The 21,247-nt window shown below is 39.3% G+C and overlaps 1 protein-coding gene and 1 long non-coding RNA gene across 7 annotated transcripts; one reads left to right on the forward strand and one right to left on the reverse strand.

Annotated features, from left to right (window-relative positions):
- Nucleotides 1-1,611: 1,611 nt before the first annotated feature.
- Nucleotides 1,612-6,814, forward strand: PDP2 (pyruvate dehydrogenase phosphatase catalytic subunit 2). 6 transcript variants are annotated; one of them, XM_051629120.1, is made up of 3 exons: nucleotides 1,999-2,030; nucleotides 3,168-3,218; nucleotides 4,639-6,814. In XM_051629120.1, exon 3 carries the CDS (start codon nucleotides 4,693-4,695, stop codon nucleotides 6,295-6,297), a length of 1,605 nt encoding a protein of 534 aa, XP_051485080.1. In that variant the 5' UTR covers nucleotides 1,999-2,030; nucleotides 3,168-3,218; nucleotides 4,639-4,692; the 3' UTR covers nucleotides 6,298-6,814. The 6 variants fall into 6 exon arrangements, with proteins under 6 accessions (XP_051485077.1, XP_051485076.1, XP_051485081.1 ...); XM_051629119.1 differs by lacking the exon at nucleotides 1,999-2,030 and adding an exon at nucleotides 2,383-2,935; XM_051629117.1 differs by lacking the exons at nucleotides 1,999-2,030; nucleotides 3,168-3,218 and adding an exon at nucleotides 1,612-1,796.
- A 1,242-nt stretch (nucleotides 6,815-8,056) lies between these two features.
- Nucleotides 8,057-20,650, reverse strand: LOC127389035 (uncharacterized). The gene is made up of 4 exons (XR_007890543.1): nucleotides 20,555-20,650; nucleotides 20,411-20,454; nucleotides 15,708-15,760; nucleotides 8,057-8,144 (listed from the first exon to the last, which is right to left on the reverse strand). It is a non-coding gene; the product is annotated as an uncharacterized LOC127389035 (long non-coding RNA).
- Between the last annotated feature and the right edge of the window lie 597 nt (nucleotides 20,651-21,247).

Raw genomic sequence — 21,247 nt, forward strand, 5'->3', positions numbered from 1 at the left:
GTCATTGACTTTAATGGGACCTGGATCATGGCCTAAACAAGCAACATAGAAATCAGCACAAAAATGCATTTGCAATGAAAATCAGAGTTGCTGACTGTACAACAGATAAAATTACACTTTGAAAAAATCTAAATATAGCATTTGCTTAACTTTAACCTATTACTAAACTGTAATACAATGCCTCTGAAATTAGATTCATTTGCTTGTAAGTACTGGTAAGAACTTTGCCCTAGCACAGGACATCTTATACTACACTTTAGCTCACCTATTAGCAAGGAAGTTTTATTTAAAGAAACTTGAGTTATCATTTTCCCAATACAAATTAACAAGATAGAGCACTAAGGCCATCAGTCTTGTATTACTTCTTGTGCTTAGAAAATATGGAATGAAAGTAACACCTTCTGCAGGACTGTTAATTGTTACATCTTCATTTACACATTCCCTAAATCACTTCAGCTTATGCATATGAGTTTATGAAATTACTGCATGAACATGTGAGCAAGAAGTAAAAGTCTTTAGCTGAAAAAAAGCATTTAAACATGCCAGGAACACAGGAAATTCACAGCAGTCAAGTAAGTTTTCAGGCTGCTGTATGAGGTTTTATCACTGTTGTAAAAGGTAAAAAAGCTGGGGAAAAAAAAAAAAAGGTAAGTCAGAGTGAAGAGTGAGTGCCTTGAGCCCCAGAAACTACTTCTGGTAGACCCAAACCATGGAGAAGAGAGATGCATGTAAGGGCTGCTGTGGGTGTCCTCTTTCAGTTCAGCAGATTTGACAAACAAATTAAATAATTACATCAAACTTAAGATAATTGTTTTCATGTGTGCTATAATATTGTCCTGAAATCTTTAAGGTGACCTTTTTTTTTTTTTTTCTTGGTTTGGTCTGCCATCTGACATGAAACTATGTTTAATTGAATTAATAATAAAAAAAAAAAAGAAACAGATGAATGCTCAGACTCACAAAGTTGATCCTAGATCCTTTCACTTGAGATAACCAGGGAACACATTTATCTCATGCAGGGTATCTGCAACACATTATTTAAACAAAAAACGCTTCAGTGCAAGAAGGCAGGAGAATGAAGAAATGCACTTGTCGTACCAGAGACTCTTGTGACTTGTGACCCTCTGTTTTTGCAAAATCACTGTTACAGGTTAAGGCAAGGACTACTTAGTAACCAGGCCGTAATACACAATAACTACTTATTAACCAGAACGCACTTTGGGCCCATTCCTTGTCTAAAACCACTCAGTAGAAATTGTAACCAGGACAAGCAGTCACATGAAACCAAGAACAGCGCCAGCAGAACGAGCCTCTGTGCTTGTATGGCCCGTAATTTTCAAAAGGGCTTTGAGATTTTGAGCCTCGTCAGCAGGTGGCCTCACACTGAAGAGTGTATTTAAAAATATATCGAAAAAAACCCGAAACAAACAAAAATCCTAAGGACCCTTCCTCAAGAGGATAACACTTCTTGAACGTTTTTAATGGGGAAAAAAAATCAGCAAGTTGTGTTGTTTTTTTTCCCCTAACACACCTCATCTCCCTGCGCTTATCGCTGCCGCTACCACCGGGCCCGGGCCCAGACCCAGGCGGGACGCAGGAGGGGCCGCCCCGGGCCCTCCCTCCGCGCTCCGGGGCCGCGGCGCCCCGGGCGGGCCCGGGCAGGGAGGCGGCGGCGGGGCCCCTCCCGCAGGACCGCTCCTCACCCTCGGGCCTGGCGGCTCCTCCGGGACGGGCTTTACCTCGACCCTCCGCAGCCGTGCCCGAGCTCTCCGGCCGAGGAGCTGCTGCGGGGAAAGGCAAGCGCTGGGGAGAACATGGCGGAGGGGCGGAGAGCGCCGGGCTCGGCTCCCGCCACCCGTCCCGCCGCGCCCTGACAGGAGCCCCGCGCCGGCCGTCGCTCGGGGCGGGGCGGGGCGGGGCGGCCGGGGCGGCTCTGGCGCTGGGGCGCGGCTTGGTCGGTCAGCGCTGCCGCCCGCGCCGAGCCGGTGAGCCCGGAGCCTGCGGGGGTCGTGCGGCGGCTGCTGCGGGCGGTGGGTGCGCTGCGCGGGGCTGGCGGGGCGGTTATGGCGGTTATGGCGGTTGTGGCGGGCAGCCGCCTGAGCCGGGGCGGGAAGGAAGCGTCGCTGCCGGGCCGGGCGCTGCGGCCGGTTCCCGGGGGCTGGCCTGGGCGGTGGCCGCCAGCCCTGTGGGGAAAAGCCGCGGGATGCGTGCGGGGTAGGGGCTGTGTGTGTGATGGGGGCGGCTGGGGAGCTGGAGTGGGGTGGGGGTTGGTGTGCGCGGACCGTGTGGGGTAAGGGTTGGGTGTTTATAGAGGGTGTGGGGCAAGTGTCCAGAGTGTGCGTGAGGGGAATGTGGGGACTGGGGGGCTGTATGTGGTGAGGCCTGGGGGAGCTGTAAAGCTAAATGTGACGAATACGTGTTATTTCATTGGAAACGAAGTCGGCGTTCCTCCTCTGTGAGCCCCCAGTGCGTGCCTGACTGCCCAGCGGCAGCCGAGCTGTGGTGTGGGGGCAGTCAGGGTTTCAATGACTGCACTAGTTCGCCTGATGAGGAAGTGCCGCCGTGGTGCTGGGGCGGTAGGTGTGCCAGGCAGGGCGCCTGAGGTTTGTGTCATTGGCTCTTACATAATGGGCCTTTGCACGTGGCTTTTGTTACCGCTGCTGCCGTGTTTTAATGCGGCTTGTGCTGGAGTGGCCACTGGATGGGTGTCCCGGGCAGAAGCAGTGGGGTCTGCACACTGTGAGTGGGTAGGAAGCTAAGGATGCCAACACTGTCGTTACAGGCAGTGAGTAGCAGTGGTTCAGAACTGTGCTCCAGCTCTGATCGGTGCTACTTGACCTTAGGCAAACACGTGTGCACAGAGTATTAGGCAATTCTGCTGCTAGGAAAAAACCCTCCACGTCGCTGCGTCTGTCAGCCAGATGATGTGAACAGGGTAAGTTTGTTTAACTGTTTCTGTTGGGCTTTTGAGTCAAGAACATAAACGTCGTCTATATTTCAACCTCACGTGCCTTGGAAGAGCATGAAGAGAAAGAATCAAAAACAAGATGGGAAAAGATTGGCAACTAAAGGCTTGTCTTGCACTGTTGGTGCTTTTGCCTGGTGGTGGAGTTAGCAGTGTCAGCTCTCTTCCAGTTAGCTTTATTTTGGTTGTGTTTTCTCTGCAGTATGACAAAAGGTGTTGTGTTGGGAGATGCCAGTGTCCCAGGAGACTGCAGGTGAGCCTCCAGCAATGAACTGGCATTGCCTTTTCCATCTGCTCTCCTGACATAAGCAGTAAGATGTTGCTGTGTCTTCACCTGTTCTCATAGGGACCCCGGAATTATGGTTCTTCTTGGTGGGGGCTTGCCTACTCTTTTCTGTTGTTAAGTTTGTTTTTAGGTCCTGCTGATTTCTTAGAACCAATTTCATGCAACTGGCTGGGCTGGCATCTTCCTATTTCTCATTCAGTGCCTGGATAAAGAAGCAATATTGCAGTAGTATGTAGCATCTTTGGCCTGAGACCATGTTAAAACAATATAGTTTTATTTAAACTCTGAACCACTTTCAGGTGGGCTGTAGCACTTTGTGCTCTAGGTCTCATGTCATACTAGCATGATCTTTTGGGAATAATTGTACTTGCAGTGCTACAATACAGTTAGCTTTGAAATCCACGGGGAAAGTTCTGTTGTGGTGTTAGCAGGTGGTTGTGCTTAGCAATTTCCCACAGTTTGAATACCTTATTTAAACTAGGAGACAATATGAGATAATTCCCCCATGGCAACTGAAGAACTTCAGCTGTTCAGGTGTCTAGGTTTTAGTGCTGTTGGGAGCAGAACTCTTCACATCTGCTTGTTCTGATTGCAGTCTAAAGTAACAAGTCAAATTGTAACATGTAAAAGTTGTCAGTGTAACTTTGCTATACCTTTCACTGCATGAGCATGCACGTGCTGTGATAAAATGCATTAATTAACCAGTGGTGGAATCTGCCTTCAGCTGTGCAAACAATCCTACTTGCATGAAAGCTGGTTAAGATCCTGAAGGTAAAAAAAAAAAAAAAAAAAAAAAAAAAAAAAAAAAAAAAAAGTTGTTAAGCTAAAACAGAATTGGGAAAGTACACTAGCTTGTTATAGATGTGAGGGTCATGGCAATTAATAAAAATCACTAATTTGCCACACCTTTCAGTTTTTCTGTGGGGTTTGAGTATTGATCTTCTCTTGGGTTTGATATTTAGAGTTGTACTGTAGCAGGCTTTTAAAAAGTTCTGCATTAATTGTCACTTAAATTTGTTTCCTAACTCATTTGATCTGTTTGTTCTGTGTCACATTAGATGAAGCCTTTCACTGAACAGTTTACATTTTTTGTAATGTTGGAATTTCTCTTAGCCTGGAAAATAAAAATTAGCTTTTTTGATTAATTAACTGGAGAGGGCCCTTCATATCTGAAGCTAAATACACCAAGCTTAAAATTAAGTGAGGGATTATGTAGCACTTGTAAGATCCCTTCCAACACAAATGGTTCTATGATTCTCTGTCTATAGCAGTCTTTTTTGGAAAAAAGTTGTGAATATTTCTGTGGGGTCCAGAGTTACTTTTGTATTTCTAGAAAGCTTCTTGTGAACAATCTAAAATTTATACCTCTCCTATTCTTATATTCCAGGCTATAAGGACATTGTCTATTACTGAGGGAACGTGCTCACTTGTGGAGTGACTTATGATGTCAAGAACTGTGTCATCCTGGATCTTAAGCTCAGCAAGAAGCAGCATAGTTTTAAAAGGGAGAGGACGTCTGTACTCTATCTGTATCCCGAATAGAAACAAGGTAAAATGGAAGCTTGTTTTCTCCAAAACACATCTCTCCCCTGCTGGGAGCTGCATCTTAGACAATACTTTTTCCTTGCCAAAAGCATTCCGACACACTTCCACCGAAGAAGAACATTTCTCTTTCCAGTTGTCTCCATCACAGATCAATGATATACTGCGAGCAGGCGAATTATCCCATAAAATACTGGATCTGAATGGTAAAAATGCAAATTCTGTGTTGAGGTTTGAAAGCAACCAGCTGGCATCCAACACCCCTATTGAAGATCGCAGAAGCGCAGCCACTTGCCTGCAGACGAAAGGGATGATGTTTGGGGTCTTCGACGGGCACGCGGGCTCCGCGTGTGCCCAGGCGGTGAGCGAGAGGCTCCTGCATTACATCGCGGTTTCTCTCATGTCTCGGCAAACCTTGGAGGAGATCGAGCTTGCTGTTGAGTGCATGAAGCCAGCACTGCCTATTCTGCAGTCGCACAAGCATCCAAGTGATGTGGAGTATCAAGAAGTAACTTCACAGTATTTTGAAAACCTCCGGGTTTACTGGCAACATTTGTTGGACCTAGACACTGAGCCAGGAGTTGGTTTAGAAGAGGCCATGATATGTGCATTCAAAAGATTAGACTCAGACATATCGCTGGAAGTGCAGGCTCCCCAGGAAAATGAATTGATGAGAAATATTGCTCTTCAAGTAGCTTTTTCTGGTGCAACAGCCTGTGTAGCTCACGTTGATGGTGTTCATTTACATGTTGCAAATACTGGTGATTGCAGAGCTATTTTAGGGGTTCATGAAGAAGATGGAACATGGTCTACTCTCCCCCTAACCCGGGACCACAATGCCTTTGATGAATTTGAAATTAGAAGACTGAAGAGAGAACACCCTAGATCTGAGGAGAAAACCCTGTTTGTGAATGACAGATTGCTGGGGATTCTCGTGCCCTCCAGAGCTTTTGGAGATGTGCAATTAAAATGGAGTAAAGAATTGCAACACAGTGTTCTTGACAATAGCTGTGATGTTGAGGCTTTAAATATTTTTCAGTATGTGCCTCCAAACTACCATACACCCCCTTATTTAACTGCAGAGCCTGAAGTCACATACCACAAATTAAGAAGCAAGGATAAGTTTCTAGTTATTGCTTCAGATGGACTATGGGAGCTGCTAAGTAATGAGATGGTTGTAAAACTTGTTGCTGGACACCTTACAGAGCTTAATGTGCAGAAACCACAACTGGCTTTTGAGAAGCCAGTTAATTTGGGTTATATGCACAGCTTGTTACTTCAGAGGAAGAACAGAGGTGTGGCTTCACTTGACCAGAACATAGCTACTCATTTAATAAGGCATGCAATTGGGAGTAATGACTATGGGGAGGTGGACCAGGAGAAGCTTGCTGCAATGCTGACACTGCCTGAAGACCTTGCAAGAATGTACAGAGATGATATCACTGTTACTGTAGTGTATTTTAATTCAGAAACAATTGAAAATTATTACAGAAACAACGAATAGAGACTTGCACTCCTGCAACTTTGCCAACTTTGATACTGAAACTGTTACTGATTTTCTCTAATAGTCAAGCTGTTACCAGTGTCTGGAAGTTCCTAAATGTGTTTGTTACTAGTCTTGAAAATGACTTTCTAGAAGTAAGTTTGGTGAAAGTTCCTTGAGTTTCGAGGTCTGTAAACACTGAAGAAAAATGTTTGATGAAATTTTACTGAAATGTAACTGAACTAAAGATTGCTGACCCAGTTCTGATTCCATGGGAAACACTGGTAAAACTTTTCGAATGAACAAATGAAACAAATTTCACTGAGACTGATACAATTTATTAGTCAGATGAATAATACCTGTTGCTGTATGGAGTATAAGAAGGGCTCCACTCTTGTGGAAAATGAGTAGAATCCTATTGAAGCACTGTAATTGAATAAATCACCAAGCCTTTATTTGCTGTAACCATGTCAAATACTTTAATGAAATGCCTTGTATATGTGAAGACAATATTAAAGGAGGCTGTTTAAAGAGCTCAGGGACTGTCAGGTATTGATTTTTTTTTTTTTTTTTTTTTTTTTTTTTTTTAAGCTAGGGAGCAAAATAATATTTTCTTCTACAATTATTTTGAAGTGTGAATACATATTGTCTTAACCTTGTCCATGGACTTTTGTGACAACTTAGAGCTCAAACACACATGAGGGACTTCACATTTCCCTGTTTAGGAATAAACAGTATTAGAATTAAATGTTTTAAGTGTTGAACTAGCTTAAGGAATATACCCTTTTATTAAGAATTTATATATGAAGTGTTGTGCATCAAATCCTTCTACTGTAATTTAAATCAAGTTTGACAGATCCAGAAATATAAAAGCCCAAAATGTAAGAAAGCAAAAGAGGACCTTTCTCTTCAGATCTAACTGAGAAGAGAGAAAAAGCAGTGCTGAGATTTCACCAAAATATGTTTAATGTTTATTTTATTCCTGCCTTTGGACATCAGGTTTTCCTTATAGGTTATTTTCTTTAATGAATATGTTTTGATCTCTGAACATATGCCTTTGTGTATTTTACAATTATTTTCTTTTATACTGTGCTTTTTAGAGTGCCAATCCAAGCTAGTCACATATAGTGACTCTAGTGACTCTTGTTTATCCACAGCAGTAACTGTTGCCTGCAAAAATGTGCACCCTGGGAATATAGGACCGTTTACTGCTGTTGCTGCTGAGTAAGAACTTGTGTGGGTGCAGTAGGGTAGACAAAAATCCTGCTTTTTTTCCTCTGAATTTCACTTAAAAGTGTTATCCTTCTGTCATTTAGCAGTTGAAAAAGTACTTAAATTTTTCTCAAGATCTTAAGTAGATGAGATCTTGGGGCATAAACTAGTAGCAGTTGTGGTCTTGGGGCATTTTGTGTACTTTTTCCTTCCAGAGAAAAGTTCTCAGTGCTTTTCCAGGCATTTCAATGTGTTTTGAAGATTTATGAGAAGGCAGCTAAAACCATTTTAAAAATATTAATGCTTTTGAGTATTCAGGTTTGACCTGTAATTCAGTGCTACAATTGCAATCACTGAATGCATCCTTAAGAAAGTTTTGTTCTGAAAAACCCATCTCTTGTTACCTTTTTTTCATCTAGTACATATTTGAATACATCCAGCCATTTGACCTGGAGGCAGGTAGCCCTGTTTTTCACATAAAATGAGCAGGTCTGTTCCCCTTGATACTGACAAAGTAAGATTGCCTTGAGAAATCTGACAGTTCTTGGTGACAGGGAAGACCTCGGGTATGTGCAAGATGTTACAGAAGTCGCTGAAATTCTTGTTGCATGTACCCCCATCCTGAGGTGCTGGTACAAGGGAGGCTGAGACTTGACCTGCCAGAAAGAGGCAAACAGTGAAGGTCAGGAGCTTCGTCAGCTTCAGGAGGGTCTTATCTACCTACCAGGCAACTGAGTGAGAAGGGGAGAGCTCAGCAGCATTCCCAAACTCTTTTGGCTCTATGTGGGCTGTTTCCATTTGCTCTTACAAATCCTTTTGTGTGATTAGTTACATGCTTCATTGCTTGGAATTTAGACACAAGTGAAAAAATGCATTTCTAGACTACCTCTGAATAGAGAAATTACTTAATAGTGTAGATAGAATAACACAGGGGCTAAATCATTACAGCAGATAAGAAGCAATACATTTTTAATGAAGAAAATATATAAAACTTTTTATGTAAATTTGCAACTGCAAAAGTAATGTAGTAAACCAGCTCGTGCAGAGTCATAAAAGAAAAATAAGCTGTTTTGTTCTTTTCACCAAATCTAAGTCATCTTTTCAAAGAGTCATTGTGGCTCTATGTCATTTAAGTGTTACTCCTGGGTATGTTTGTAGGTTGTTAAAACTGCAAATTGATAATGATTGCTTTGGGGAATGCAGTTGACAGTAAGAAAGGCAGTATATCTGATTTCATGTTAATTTTTCTTAGTTTAACATGCAATACTATAATTATCCTACTGTGGAAAAGGATAATATTAAACTAGTCAGAGGTTTGATTAATTTTTTTTAATGCAAATTGTGAATGTAACTGCACTGTCCCTGAAATTTGTTGCAGGTGGAGCCTTTGACATGCTCTTTTTGTGTTTTTGTTTTTTTTTTTCTCCATGCTCTCTGAAGTGTTTTTCATTGCTTTGACGTGGCTCTTACATCACTACTTTATGTTCCACAGTTCTGTGGTGTTTTTTTTTAACAAAAAGTGTTTAGATTTCAATGTGTTACTGAATAAATCGTTGATTTCGTACTTGCAGAACCAAGGTTGGCCAGGAGATGTCATCTGAGTTTTGCAAAAGGTGAGCCGAGTTATGACTTGTCTCATTTCACTATTGATATTTTTTTGTAGCATAATTTCAGGTGCTCATGAAAAATGGAGAAAACCCCCACCACTCACTTAAACACATCTGAAAAATTTAATCTGATTTTATTAGTACTTCCAGTTTATTAGCTGGGTAATCTGAGCAAAAGTTTAGTTAATTATTTTGCCAAAACCAAGTTTTAATGGCCCAAGTACCCTAAGTTGTTAAGCTTTGTGGAAAACAATCTCCTTGTCCTGGCAATGCTTGGTACAGGATGTGAAAATGAAGCCAAGAAGCACTTTTCTGAGTTTCTTGACAAGTCTCCAACTGCCCAAGAAGCTTCCTAAGCTGAGGAAATATTACTCAACCACTACCCAAGTGTCTAGCTCCTGCTGTCGTGCAGCTCAGAAGCTGCAGGTGGCCACAGCTGCCCCATGGCTATGGCGTAGTTTGCATTTGGACCACCTTCTAGTCTGGAAGTTACATTGAAATACTCCTAGAGAAGCTTGCTGTTATGAGGAGATGGAGATCTTCTGTTCAGCTGAGCTGTTTGCAGAGATACCTTGGTTCAATCTTGTTGTCAGCCGGGATTCTTGAGTAAGATGAGGGCTTGAGAAATCAGTATTCAGTTTTTTTAGTGGTGAAAGTTATTAAAAAAAAAAAGTTTACAAACATATGTAAACCAATAAAAACTACACATCCATCCCTAAATCTGACGTTACGACTCAGAAGGAAGCTTCCTGTTTGCCCATGGTTTTTTTGCTGTGGTATCCCCTGTGGATTCCTAAGGCATGTACATAGGACAATCCTCTGATTTGCAGAGCTGTGTTTATGAATTAGAGATAATTGATGTATTGTTTGAACTATGATAATAGCAGAGAGTAAATTCCCTTATGACCCTGATCCTTTTTCAAAAAAGTGCCTAACACTGCTGAAAAAGGTAGTTACTTATTTTTATTACCCATTTGTTTGTGGGAAGTCCTGTGTCTTTGAAATCTTTAGCTACAATAGAGCAGATTGCACTAATCAATAATCTGAAAGTTTCTCTGGTGCCATTATGCAGAAGAGAGCATGGAATTCTCTATAAACAACACAAAAACAGTGTGAAATTGCTCCCCTTTTACAACTATGTTACAAAAAAGGAAAAGGGGTTTCAATTTCATTTTGACTTCAATTTCTGTGTGGTTTTCAGATCCCCTGACATAAAAGTAGGTGTACTCAGCTATCTTAATTTCCTTTTCTGGACTCCTAGTTAATTTTTTTAATGTTTGTTTTGTTTTTTTTCTCCAGCTAGGCTTTTACAGGCATTCTAGTGTTATTTTCATTGAATGCTAGTAATAAATATTTCTACCTTCTTCACCTGCCAACTCATCTTTTATTCATCCTGTTGATGAAAACAGTCTCCTGTGAAACTTCTAGTGCTGAAAGAGTTCCAAAACTTTCCAGTTATGGATGTAGTAGATCCTTTCTCAGCTTAGTGTAAGAATTTTCTATTACTTTGTTACACATTTTTGAAGAAGCAAGGAATTGTAAAATTCTGATGTTTAATTGGAGTAAATGTTGCAACAGGTGAACCTGGATTTTCTTTATGTTTCTATTGCAGAATGCCAATGTTGTACCAAAAAAACCCCCTGGCTGTCCTTATATTTCAATAGAACTTCAGAGGTGTGGATTGTTGCAGCAGTACCTCAGGTCTTTATTCCTCAGCCACTGCTGTGCTTGCATTAGGCAGTGGTACCAAACAGACAAGAGAATGTCTTGGGAACTGCAGCTGAGAATAAATTAATTGGCAGCGTGTATTGATTGGAAAAAAGGAAGAGCCCACAACACTCTCTTCTTTCATTGTAGGGTAAGAGTGTGCTTGTGTAGGAATTTGGGGAGATAGCACTGAGTGAAATCCAGCTCAGTGATCATTATTTTTTCTTATATATATTTATATGTGTACCTAAAAAAACCCCATAATTTCTCTGCAGACAAAAAGCAAGAACAGTAGACAAGCTATTATCCCAGGCAGTCATGGTACAAAGATATACTACTTTAAATATATTTTTAAAATATGAAAATGTGATTTTTATGCTCTATGAAGAGAAAGGAGAGGTATGAATGTGCACCTATTTAAACTTATATTTTCATCTAAAGATGTTTTCTATACTTGACTAGATGAAAACTCAGCTGCTTCAAGAGCTTTCCCATGAGCTTAATTAGAGGTATGACTGCATGTTTCTGTCACACTCCTTAGGAACATATCAAAGTTTGGCTCTGGTTTTCAAGATGGTATGGGATGAAAAACCATGCTAATAATGCAGGCACTGCTTCTGAAGTCAGGTCTCTTGAGGCACTGGTCACTAGGATCATTATCCTCTGAGCTGTGACAGTGTATGAAATCAGTAGAGTAGAAAGTAAGTAAATGTTAACCTCTAAATCATCAGATTTTGGACACTCTGACCTGGAGCAGAAAATATGTGGTTGTACTATCCCTTGATATCACATAAGATTTCACTACCATAACATCCTATAACTTGATCCAGAGGCAACTGACCTCTCCTTGAGAAACCTGGAAGGAGTATGAAACTCCTAGATGTGTATGCTCTAACTGCAAAAGGGATGCAGTTTTAGATGTGCAATACCTGTGGCTGGTGATGGTAGGTCTGTATTCTGAAGGCCATGCAGCAGTATTTTGGATATTGGCTGATAGAGTGTATTTTTGTTTATTGCTGACCAGTTTTTGAACTTTGCTTTTTTTTTTGTAGCAGAAATAGTTGAGATGAATAACCTATTCAAGCCCAAAGTTCAAGTTCTATTCATCCTTGCTCTCCAAACGAGGTATTTCCATTGTTCATTATTGTATGCCACTTGCATTTCAGTCCTGAACTCATAAATCATAAATGAGCTCAAAGTATCTATTTCCCTCTTTCAGCACTACCTCTATCTAGTATTTGCTGACATGGCTCATTATAACTTATTTTTGAGTACAGTCAGACCTTGTCTGCTGAACAGATGAATTCACTGTTGCAAAAGAGCCTATAAATAGAATTTAGAGGCTACCAAAATGAGAAATTCTACCTCATTAAGATCTCAGCTGGAACAATGTGATCTGATATACAGAAGTTTTGAGCTAGTTAAATGAAAGTAAATACTTAACTTACTGGTTTTAAACCTTTAAATTACAAATAGGCTATTTTTGTATTGCTAGTGATAGAAACCATCTGGGAAAGAGACTCAATGAAAGGACAGAAAGAAGAAAACTACTAAAGTAGTTAATATTAATGAAAAAAATATGAAATGTATTAAGTGGAATAAACAAATGACTTCTGGTACTCTGAGCTATCTTCTTCAGATGAGGCTTGGTTAAAATTAAAATCTTGTTACCTGTGCCTACCTTCCTTTTATGTAGGAAGCAGATAATGTCTCTTTTATCAGTACTTGGTGCTGAAGTGGTGAAGTAAATTTATGGATATGTGTTTTTATTTTGGTAACTCAAGTAGGATTACTAATGGAAAATGCATAAATCCTCTAAACTATCTAGTCTGTTGGAAGAATAGAGGTTTACTACATCAGCCCAACAGTCATGTCCTCTGGGGAACCCTGTGAATAACAGTGCCTTCCAGAAGTCAAAACTCTGGTTCGGGGCTGTGCATGAAGGCTTTGCCCTCATTCTTCCCTCTTAAAGAATTACATTATCTTACTGTTTTCTACCATCCTTCTAGGACATTTAACTTCAGCTTTTTGACTGTGTACTGAAACCAGGTGAGTCCATCTGTTGTCTCTAGAACCAAGAGTTTAGAGGAGAAATGACATTATTTTCTTTGCAACTTTGTAACTCATTTAAAGCTCAATAATTTAAAATACATAAGGGGCCTGTGAATTTGAATAAGCTTTTAGGTTAGATTTAGATTGGACATCAGGAAGAAATTCTTCACTATGAGGGTGGTAAGGCACTGGAATAGGTTGCCCAGGGAGGTTATGGAAGCCCCCTCCCTGGAGGTGTTCAAGGCCAGCCTGGATGAGGCTTATGCAGCCTGGTCTGGTGGGAGGTGTCCCTGCTCATGGCAGGGAGGTTGGAACCTGATGATCTTTAAAGGTCCCTTCCAACCTTCACCATTCTATGATTAAAAGAGGACAGTTTGCTTGGATAGTTGTAGTTGACTGTTCAGTTGACTGTACATGGACCATGTACATCCTGCTTGCTATGTTCTCTGCTTGCTAAACTGTAGATGCACATTTTTTTCTCTGAAGCTACTATCTATAGCATAGTGCTGCTGTCATGGACAGGACTGTAACGTGAAGTGGTGGTCTAGATGGAAGCCAGTTCTTAGCCATACAGGCAAGGCTAACACTTAACCCAGGAAGAATGAATGAGTTATTTCTGTCTATATCTTATTTTTCTTGTGCTTTTCATTTTTATTGGTAATACATGTCACTTCAGAGTTATGCCTGTCTTTCTTCCTGTGTTTTTGAACACTTATATTTTAAAAGTAATTCTTTCATTTCCCTAAAACAGTAAATATCTAATGTAGCTGTGTAGATCTATTTATTTGACTAAGCATTTCTTGGCAAAATTAGATTTATTAAAGCAGATAACTAGCACATTCAGAAGTGAGAAGAAGAAAAACTAAGGCTCAAAGATCACACCTTCCTTTTACTTGTGTTGTATTACAATTTTCTGTCCCTTCTCCAAAATGTAAAAAAAATCCTAAAATTCTAAGCTGCATTAAAGCAAACCCTATCTCAAAAACAAGCAAGTATGAATGGGTAGTCTACCTAAGCAGGTTTTTGCATGTTTATGAAGCTCAGAGGACTCAAGAGACCGTAGCAAAAACCTGCATATACAATTCAAAACCAACATACATTCAGCTAACTTGCTGTCTATATAGTATCTAAGCTGAAAACACAAAATTACTTTAAAAAATCCATTTAAGTTTTAAATTAGTGATCTTCATAACAGTAGGGGCAGTGTAAGCTAGGACTGATTAAGGCAAAGAAAGGAACATAAAAATATGTGCTGACCTGAAATTTGCTGTGCTCATTTAAAATTGACTGAGGTGCTCCTTGTGTGCTAGACTTTTTCCTTTGGTCTCTGTAAATCTGTAAGCCTTATGTTCCTTCTTGCAAAGGATGTGTTGAGTAAGTTGTATACAATGCTTTTGGAAGGATGAAGTTAAAAACAATGTATTGCCTAAATTTTTTTAGGCAGTGCACACTAGATACACATTTTGCCAAGAGTTGTCCTTATGCAAGGAAAAAATGTATTTAATACATTGGGGGGAAAAAAAACAAAAAGGACAAACTATTAGCAAGAGATACTGAATTGGGATTATTCAATCGGGAAGTTTTAATGGTGTGTCTTGCCTTCTTCTGTCACCGGGTGAAATACAATAATACACATCCTTAAAACGTATATACTGTGCTCAGGGTCACTGTCCCTAATCAAAGTTGCCCATCACTGTTACTTCTCTAAGTAGTTCTATGTATAGATGTTGACCTGCCTTATTAGTCAGCAGCAGCCAATACAGCATGTTGCCATCTGACTCATACCAGGTTTAATTGGGTACTGATGGATGGGTGAATAGTTTCAGATAAAATAAGAAACTGCTTACAAATGTCATTATGTCAAATCAGGCTCTTTTGCTTTGACAAAAAGCCTTGTTAACATGTATGATGTTGTATAGTCTAGATGAGAGCACAGTACTTTCCCAACAATACCACAAGAAGGACTGTGTCCTTGGGAGTTGGTTGATGTCAAAGCTGTACCAAAACAACTTCAGTGCACATCCAATATTGAGTTTAGGTCACTGAAGCAAAACTGGTTATTTCTTAACCACCTCTGGTCATGTAATTGTTAACACACAAGCTAGGAAGCCAATTTTAAGAAGCTGTTACATTTCATAGTCTTAAATCTTTTAAAGATGATGATTCACCAGCTTTATTCATTAATGGCCTTCTGATTCATTGTTGGTTATAGTGGAAATAGATTTTTATATTGCATGATAATTGTTCATACTGCTTTATAAAGACTGTGCAATTATTTATATTATTGGTTTCTCTTTGGAGGATTTATAGCTTGTCTGTAAAACCTATAACCTGCTACAGCATTACAGCAGTCTCTATCTGGAAGTGATTTAAAGTGGTCATTTTTAATTTATGAAAAGGTTTTTCTTCAAAAAAAAAAAAAAATCAAAGCATCCGTAGCATATTCAGCAGCATACAGAACTCTAATGTTCATTAAAAAATGAAAAATGCAACAATTCTCTGTTGGTTTAGCTCAGCTGGAGTGTTTCATAGTCACCTTTCACAGCCTCACACACTGATTTTCACAGGATAAAAACTGGAATGTTTGGAGTTAATAAAAATATTACAGGGAAATAAAGCCTGCAGTGATTTTTTGCTCAGGGAAGGGATGAAAAACCTTAATTTTCTATAAAAAGAAAATTCATAACTTTCATCAGCACTTTAAAAGTTAAATGGCTTGTTCAGGAGCAGCTTAGATAAAATGAAGTATTAATTGGTAAAGTTTCACTGTCTATAACTTTAGCAGAGCAATTCAGATTGAATCATGACAATACAGTGACATTTGCATTTAAGGCCATATTTGTTTCATCTTACCTTGTAAGGAAACTTGATACTGTCCCATAACTGGTTGTGAAATATTCTGCTTCCTGCAAAGTAGAAATTTGGAGCATTCCTTATTGTAAGTTTGCTCATTTCAAGTCCCTTTTAGGAACAGTCACTACCTATAGGCTGACTTGTATCAGCAGTTTTATGGTGAGGCCTTTTGGTTTTTTTATTGTTTTCAGCATTAATGCATATTTTACTGTATTGCCTGGGAATTCCAGGGACCTGGCACACTGCTGGGATACCAGAGCTGACTAATGGCACCAGATTGCAAATGTTCTTTGGCATGTCAAGATTAAAGAAACTGACTTAGTTTGGAATACTTCTTTTGGTTCATAATAAGAAAAATAATAGTAAAGACAAATCTGACATTTAGCATTTTTATTCCCATAATTTGGTCCAAAATATTTTGTTTAGTTTGTTTAGGTTTTTTTAGAGCACAAGAGGATTAATGAGATAATCTTATCTTTTACAAGGCATTGGAGATGGCAAAGTAATAAGTTGTACTAATACTGCCTTTAATGTACAAAGGATTTTACACCCTAATTCTATGATAGGTTTTGTTTTGTTCTCATATTTAACTCAAAACCAGTTTTAAGCCAATAGTTGTTTGGAAAAAGACAGGGAAATGAAGCAAATACAACATAATTTGCTTACAGTTCAGAAGGCACGTTTTCAGTGAAGAACAAAACTGGATGAATATAAACTTGTATTAATACACAGTTGTGAAATAACTGCACTGTACTGCTTGCTCTGCCTGAGCAATTATGCTTGATATTTTGGGTTTGCCAAGGGAGCAAGGATATAGTTTCAGCCAAGGACACAGATTTAAGCATTTGACTTGCTAATAAGGGCTTTTGTATGGTATCCAAGATTACTTCTGTTTTATTGGTAAACTGGGGAAGCGTCTGTGGCTGCTATTTTGAGTTTACTTGTGTATTATTCTGAAAAGACCAATGATGACATACTCCTTGCCCCTTCCAAAACCTCTGTCACTAATGGCTATATATCCATGTCACTCAGAATTTTTCTGTAGCTGTGCCTAAGTATTTGTATTCTGGAAGTGGGGAGACTCTTCAAGAAAAAGTACCAGTTAAAGTTCTATCCACTTCAGACAATAGTAGAAAGATAAATCTGTCAATGAAATGTTCTCATATGTTTTTTCTTCTGTATGTTTTCAAAAATTTTTCAGTCTTCAGTCTCAGAGACTAGAGGGTTTTTTTTCATCCCTAGATATTCTAAAATTATCTCCTCCTGAGTATAAAAGTAGTAGTGGTTCAGTATCTGCTGAAACTATTAACCAAGTTTCCCAACTTAAAGTCTCAAGTAGATTAAATCATATCTGCATTATGGAACAGAACTTGTCATAGCAAGTTTTAAGATAGCTAGTGCCTGGGCTATGGAACATGTCCAGATAGAATTCTGGGTCCAGAGTTAGTTTATGTACAGTGAGTTTTGCCATCTCTACAGTTGCAGCAAAGTTGTGTCTTACATAACCACACCATATTGTGGAGGTGTAATACAAGGGCACGTTTATGACAAACCATACCTGAAATCTGTTTGGTAAAGGACAAGCATTGCAGTTATTTCTACATGCGGAAATAGAGTTTTAATTATACTGATTGACAAGCAAGAGTAGTGTTGGAACTGGAGGTATAAAAGCTCATAAGAAGTTTGCTTCAGTGGTGAAAAACAAGTTAGAGAAGCAGCATTCAACTGTGTCCCCTTGGGCTATCTCCATGTCCCAGTGCAGGAAGAGAGTCAAGTTATAACCCAAACACTGATGTAAAAGAGGCGTAGAAGTAGTAGCTGTTCAAATTTAATTAAGCTTTGAAAATTTGACCAGAATGCTCAAGCGAGTGATCTAAAGAGAAATAGAACAATTCTATTTTAGTGCTTATGACTGCATGTGAAAGCAAAGTAGGCAGCTCATGTCACTACAATCTACATGAAATGCAGTATCATTTATTTATCTGTTTTGGTTAACTTTTTGTGCCTATTCTGCATTTAGTAGACTGACAACCTATGTTTCAACAAATGTATTTTAGGAGCAAGAATGTATTCATTTTCACACTTAGGCTAAAGATCCTCATCAGTCACCTCATACTTCCCCCCCACAAGTATATGTAGGGAACAGAAGAGTTGAACTAAATACAAGAAAGGGATCATGCCAACTGTGGGTGGAATTTCTAGATTCTGAGTGTTAATCAAAGGAAGAGAAGATGGTAGTGTAAGCAGTCTCATTGTCTGGCAACAAGAGCATCTTTCTAGATTGTTGCTTGAGGAAAAAAACAGGTTTCTTTGCTGATGCCTCACAACTCGGAGCATGTGGGCAAGAGAGCTTGTTTGAAATATGAGGCTGAACATTGTCTGCTTTACAGTAAAACTATCACAGCTCTTCCAGAAAACAGACAATAAATCTACTGTTGAAATCTGGAGGTAGGAGGAGCAGAGGTGTATTCAGAGATGCTCGTCTTCCAGAAAAGGTAAAAATGTTCTGGTCTTGCACTCTGCTATGAGTGGAGAGGGCTTCACACACAGGATTTCTCTTGATTTCCAGCAAGGGAAAACAAGGAAGATGCTTTAATGAGAATGTGTGCCAAAAATGTTCTTCTAGTGCATCTATTTTTCAGCACAGATTCTGTAGACTCATAGTTCTGACTATGAAAAGACTTCAAAACAGATAAGTTTGCTGTGACTCCAACTCTTATCCTGTGCATTTAGAAATTTGCTAATCTACACTGTATTCACGTCTGCTGAAAAGTCTATTTATATCTGTTTCTGGAACGGGAAGGTTCTTCTGTAAGCTAATAAAAGGTGACTACACATGACTGTCAGTCTAGAGAAACTCCCCAGCTCTGACTGACAGCTGGTGCACGTATTACACAGATGACAAGAACTATTCCATTCTCGGTAAACCACCTCCTCACTATTTAGCTGCCTTTTGCTTGCCAAATGTTAATTACACAAATGTCTGTCTCTCTGTCAAGTGTGTGTGTTGGGGTTGTGGAGCATCTGACTCGATGCTAGATGTGTACTTTATCAGTCATCTGGTTTGCTGTCAACAGAGTCCTCATTTTCACCTACTACAACAAACTGGGTATGAGAAAAGCCCTTCTAAAGATTATATGCTTGACAATTTGCATGGGATGCGCTCAAACAATGATGCTCTCATTTGACACCATTTTTTTTTTAAATCTTGGAAATAAACCGATAATACTTATGTGTAAAACCAACAATCCAATGTTGTTCTCTGGTCTTTATAATTGGTATATTTTTTTTATTCTTTCCCTTTAAAGACTAAGTTACAAGGGGAATTCAGATATTGAGTTGCCTGTAGCTTTCATAATGGCATTCACCTTATTTGGTTCTATTTCAGGCTGAAATGAAGAGAATTTAAAATTACTCCTCTCTACCTGGCAATGTGCTGTCAACTGCAGGTTGTGTGCATTGTTCCAAGTATTCTTATTACTTGTCTGACTCAGACTGAGTAATGTAATCATAAACCTTATGAATTTAAGATATATAGTGTTTACAGTTAAAACAGACAAGCCAGTAGAAAAATACAAGAGTCAAGGTTTTGACCTGTTGTTTGGGTATCCATTTGGAGAAATTCTTATTCCATTGAAGTCACTGAATCCACACAAGTGTAATGTACTCAGGAGACTTAGCTGGGGTATTTATAATGAAATAACTTCCAGAAAGTTCTCCACAGCAGGTTATAATTATCATCCTTAAAGTGAGTATGTAAGCTGATAAGTCATTAGTAAGATGCGTGGTAGTCTGCACCAGAGTTTGTTTACAAAGGGAATTACTGCACATTAATGGTATGAATTTAGTCTGCAAGCCATTGTGCAGTAGCTCTGTGTGTCCTCTTAAGACAGTTCTTTAATGAAAAGTGTTGCAGTGGCATTCAGTGAACAATATATATAGCTAGCTACAGTATGGCACTGAGGAGTGACCAGCTCTGACTCCAAAGGCAGCAAACAGTTACTGGTGTGCAATGCTCTTCCCTAGTTAAAAAAAAAAAACCCTCTTGGTGGGACATTTTGTACAGTGCTGCATTGATATGATTGCTTAATTTTGGTTTTCATCACAGCTTGCTGAAGGAGATGTGCACTATCTTTCATTTTGAGGGGTGACATGCCCTCAATTTGGAGCATTTTTGTGCCTGTGGACTGATTTTCTTTTAAACTGCTTGTATACAGAAGATAATGCAAAAGAGATAGTAAAAAGCATTTCTTCATACCGGTTTAATGATCATGCTCTCTAGACAAACCTGTTAGTCCCTCCTCAGCAAAGATCATCTGCCCTGGTAGGGCTTAGCCAAAGAGGTTTCTTCTGCTGCAATTTTCTAACTTTCAGATTTTATAATATTAGTAAAAATGAGAGAAACTTGGTGTATGACAATGCAGCTCCTCTCTGATGATGAGCACATCTCTCTTAAGCTTTAATACTTAGCAGTATTTTAGTATTTTTTTCTGACAAGTGTCAGTATTAAAAATCACTCCTGAATTTTTAAGGTGAAAGAAGGGAACTTTCTCCTATTCAAAATAGCTCATTGTTTTACTACAGATTTTTCTATTGCCTGTATTCTGGTTGACAGCATAAGATAGGACTCTGTGTTGAGCCTATTTTCTGTTGTTTTCCCAAATAAAGCAGTTCTGGCAGATACAGTACAAGAAGATACATACTCTTCCATAGGCTGCTTCCTGGAGACACACTTAACTGTGGAGATCTGAAGAAGGCAAAGAAGAAATCTGCTAAACCACAGGTATATACATATACATTGTATATTAGTTTTTAGAAATAAAACTCATTTTTCTCACTTGACTTACCCAAAAAGCTTAGTAACTTTTCAATAATTTTGTTTTCTTTTGTTCTTTCCATTTTACTGTTTACAGGAAAAGCTTTCCATGGGAGGTTAAAATCTCTCTTCCAGCATTTGAAACAGTCAGGTGCTAAAAGGAGAGACAGATTATGTACAGAGGGAGAGGGACAATTTACTAGTTAGGTTAACATCCATGAATAAATTCATTAGTATGCCTTGGGGGGAAAGCCTAAAAGACAGAACTTTTACCGAATGACTAGGGGATATTAACATCAGCAAAAAGCCAAAACAAATAGGTATATGAAGCTCTGTATGCAGCTGCAGCAATTGCTGCCCAGGCTTTGAATCTAATCTGGTCAGACTTCCAATCCTTTCAAAGTAATTATGAAATGAATTGCATTCAGTAGTGTACCTTGAGCATACCCTGTTAAAATAGGACAAGTTGGAATCATCCTACTTTCAGCCTTAAGCAGCCTTACCACACTGGTATTTAGGACCATATTTATTTACAAAAGAAATCAGATCCTATTCACAGGCTTCTTGTGAAATTAACTTTTAAAATTATTTCCAATATTGGTAAAGTGTCCATAACGTTGATTATTTTTTTTTTCCTATTAATGTAAATTGGCTGTTATGTCATATTGATCAGAAGGGGAACATCAGCAAGAAACAAGGTATCTTAGAATTTCTTGAAGTGACA

Source organism: Apus apus, chromosome 11 (genome assembly GCF_020740795.1).
Source record: "Apus apus isolate bApuApu2 chromosome 11, bApuApu2.pri.cur, whole genome shotgun sequence".
In the NCBI taxonomy this organism is placed as follows: domain Eukaryota; kingdom Metazoa; phylum Chordata; class Aves; order Apodiformes; family Apodidae; genus Apus; species Apus apus.

Coding starts and splice junctions, on each gene's coding strand:
- PDP2 (XM_051629117.1), top strand. CDS start 4,693: ATGATGTCAAGAACTGTGTCATCCTGGATCTTAAGCTCAGCAAGAAGC.